The sequence below is a fragment of the Motacilla alba genome, chromosome 2 (genome assembly GCF_015832195.1).
Source record: "Motacilla alba alba isolate MOTALB_02 chromosome 2, Motacilla_alba_V1.0_pri, whole genome shotgun sequence".
NCBI lineage: Eukaryota > Metazoa > Chordata > Aves > Passeriformes > Motacillidae > Motacilla > Motacilla alba.
The window spans coordinates 151997687-152000733 of record NC_052017.1 but is presented as its reverse complement, the minus strand read 5'-3'; the positions used below and the strand labels follow the sequence as shown (position 1 = coordinate 152000733).

Below are 3047 nucleotides of genomic sequence, written 5' to 3'. Positions count from 1 at the left end.
GGGGAAAGGGAGAAGGCAACTTGCAGCTGGGAGTTTGGGATAAAGGAGACTGCGCCCTCTGAAACTTTGAGAGAGAGAAACCCCACGGGGGTGTGGCTGTGGAAACTCTCTCCCTTTATTTGAATCAAGTTTCAGGACTGCTTTGTGAACACTTGGCTTTTTCATATTGTGGCTTTTCCCCTACATGCTGAAGGCGCTAGGTAGAGCTTAAATTTTGGCAGGAACAAATGATAAACAGATGTAAAAGTGTTTACAGAGGACAATAAAAGTGGATTGAGCCAGTGGAGAAAGAGATAAAGCAAACTCAAATAAGGTTTTTGAGAAGTTCTGTAACACAGAAGGAGCAGCACCTCATGAAAGTTTGAGGCGAGGTCTTATGGGGTATTGGGGCACTCATTGAAAATGGCTTTCTGATTGCTGCTCAGGAATTCTCCAGGACAATAAGAGGATTTCCAGAGAGAGGTGGATCCATGCCACCTATTTACAGGAAATGTGCTATTTCTGTACTAGGTAGGAAACAACACATTTTAATTCTCCTGGATAAATACCCCATGGCAATTCCCCCCTGACCTACAGGACCAGGAGAGATCCTCTGTGAGTCTGAGCTGAGAAAGAACTCCGGCTTTCTGATACCTCCAGTTCCATCAGGAGTTCACTCCGGCTGATTTCGGTATCAGGGGCTGGTGGGACTCCAAGGGAACCCCTGGGGGGAGGAGGGGGACATGGAATGGTGGGATTGGGATTGGGATTGCTGTCCTGCAGGGACACTGTGGGAGTCACAGGACTGGGTCTGGGATCATGGGCAGCTCTGAGGGAAAATGAGGGGGGCACACAAGAGGTGGTGGGAGTGGGATTGTGGTCATAGAGGCCTGGGAGACACGGTGGGGGCAGGGCCTGATGCCAGGATTCATGCTGAGGTTCTGGGGTGACACTGAAGAAATTGGGGACTGGGAGTGGAGTCTGGAGACTCTGGGGACAATGGGAGTGACCCCAGGATTTGGGTTGGTGGCCCATGGGGCTGAGGGACTTGTAGTCATGGGAGTAGGATTGGGCTTCTGGGGGCCATGGTACTGTGGGATTGGGATTGGGGTCCCTGGGGCCTGGGGGACATTGGGGAGGCATAAGTAACCCCAGGATTTGGGATCAGGGACCCCAGACGTGTAGAGGTCTGCTGGCCCGGTGTGCCTCCCTTCCCCCTGGGCTGACCCCACTCCCCTCCCCAATCTCTCACTGAGGAACCCTCTCCGTGTCTCCCCTGTGTCCCCTTTGTGTCCCCCAGTGTCCCACCCTGCTCCCTGTGGACTTCTCCCCTACATGGCCCCCCTGGCTCAGACCCTGGCACTGCTGGCAATGGCCATGGCCACCACGGCCGAGGATGTGGTGACCCTGGACATGGCCCCAGACTCCTTTGATGACCAGTACCGGGACTGCGGCCCTGCCATGACTGCAGCTTTGCCATCCCTCAACCACTCCGAGTTCCAGCAGAACAAGAAGTTTGCCGAGGTTTGGGTAAAGGCTGTGGCCAAGTGGCAGAGGCGGGGGCCCCCTGACTCCCCTCTGTCCCCAGACCAGGCCACCGCCATCATGGCCTTCTCAATGGATGGCCTCCACAGCAGGTTCAATGATGCCATGCGTGCGGCTGGGCGCTCCCGCCAGGAATACCGGGACAACTTCCACTTCAAAACACTGCATTTCCTGCTGACTGATGCCCTTGCCACGCTGAGGGACACGCAGAAAGGGCAGTGTCTCGACGTGTTCCAGAGGGTGTGTAGGATCCAGTTCAACACACAGCAGGGTGACACCGTCCGGCTCGGTGAATTCGTGCCAGCGTTCCTGAGCAAACCCACTGGCGAGTGTTCCAATGACACGGTGGTCAAGCTGCGTACGTGCCATGGTGTGGAAATCCAGTTTTTCATTGAATATCTGGAAGAGAAGGTGGTGCTGATCCCACCCTTTGAGACCTTCAGGGTCACTGAAGTCACCCGGGAAGGGGACAAGACACAGATCAAGCTCCAGTCCACTGGGACCTTCAGCAAATACAACTGCGAGTGGCTGCGAGGTGATGCTACAGGGGACAGCCTGGGGGGATGGGGACACCCATGATAAGGCACAGGGGACAATGACACTCACAGGGGATGGGGGACAAGGACACGCACAGTGTGTGGGGGGACAAAGACACCCTGGGCTGGGGACAGCTAGTCTGGGGACACTCTTTGAGGGCACAGGGACAGGAACACCCGTGCCAGGGGACAACGGGAACAGGAAAATGACAGAGACAGGGGTCCCCCATAGCGACCTTGTCCCTCCCCACAAAATGCAGAGCTGTAGGGATGGGGCCCTGTGTGCTGGACGTGGGTGGGCTGGGACCCCCCATGGCACTCCCTGAATCCCTATCACCACCTGTCACCCAACATGGCACCCTCTGACTCCTCCTGACCTCTGTCACCCCTCAGCCCACCATGATCCTCCTGAACTACCTAGCCCCTCTACCCCCATACCCCCCCACCCACGACACCCTGTCACCTCATGGCCCCCATCTCTCCTGCCACCCCTTACCCCCCGTTATGTCCATCCCCCACCCCCTCACTCCCCCCATGATTCCCCTGATGTCCCTCTCTTTGTCCTGCAGGTGGGAGTGCCCCCAGGGCCACCTTCCACTTTGGAGGACTCCTCCTGGCCACCACAGCCCTGGCAGTGGCCACCGGGATCCTCTGAGCCACGAGACCACCATGGCCTCCAAGGTAACTGTGGTCACTGCGGCAACCATGGCCACCATGGCACCAAGGTCACTGTCATCACTGTGGCCACCCTGATCATGAAGACCCCCAGGACGCCCAGAGAAACGAGGCCACCAAGGTTGCCAAGGCCACCACAGCCACTCTGGCCAACATGGTCACAATAACCACCAAGTCCACTGTGGCCACCATGATCACCTAGAATCCCTCAGCCACAAGGCTACCACAGCCACCGTGGCTACCAATACCATTTAGCAAAGCAACTGCAATAAATAATTCTATCAAAACACTTCAGTTAAATAAATCTAACAA

At 56.3% G+C, this 3047-nt stretch overlaps 1 protein-coding gene across 1 annotated transcript; it reads left to right on the top strand.

The window, feature by feature from the left end:
- The first annotated feature begins 572 nt into the window (after positions 1 to 572).
- LOC119697494 (erythroblast NAD(P)(+)--arginine ADP-ribosyltransferase-like) lies at positions 573 to 3047 on the top strand. The gene is made up of 3 exons (XM_038128323.1): positions 573 to 670; positions 1280 to 2059; positions 2630 to 3047. Exons 2-3 carry the CDS (start codon positions 1315 to 1317, stop codon positions 2713 to 2715), a joined length of 831 nt encoding a protein of 276 aa, XP_037984251.1. The 5' UTR covers positions 573 to 670; positions 1280 to 1314; the 3' UTR covers positions 2716 to 3047.

Bases quoted from the DNA above. Each gene is read 5' to 3' on its own strand.
- LOC119697494 (XM_038128323.1), top strand. From the start codon at position 1,315: ATGGCCCCCCTGGCTCAGACCCTGGCACTGCTGGCAATGGCCATGGCC. The intron at 2,060-2,629 runs GTGATGCTACAG...TTTGTCCTGCAG, and splicing joins CAACTGCGAGTGGCTGCGAG to GTGGGAGTGCCCCCAGGGCC.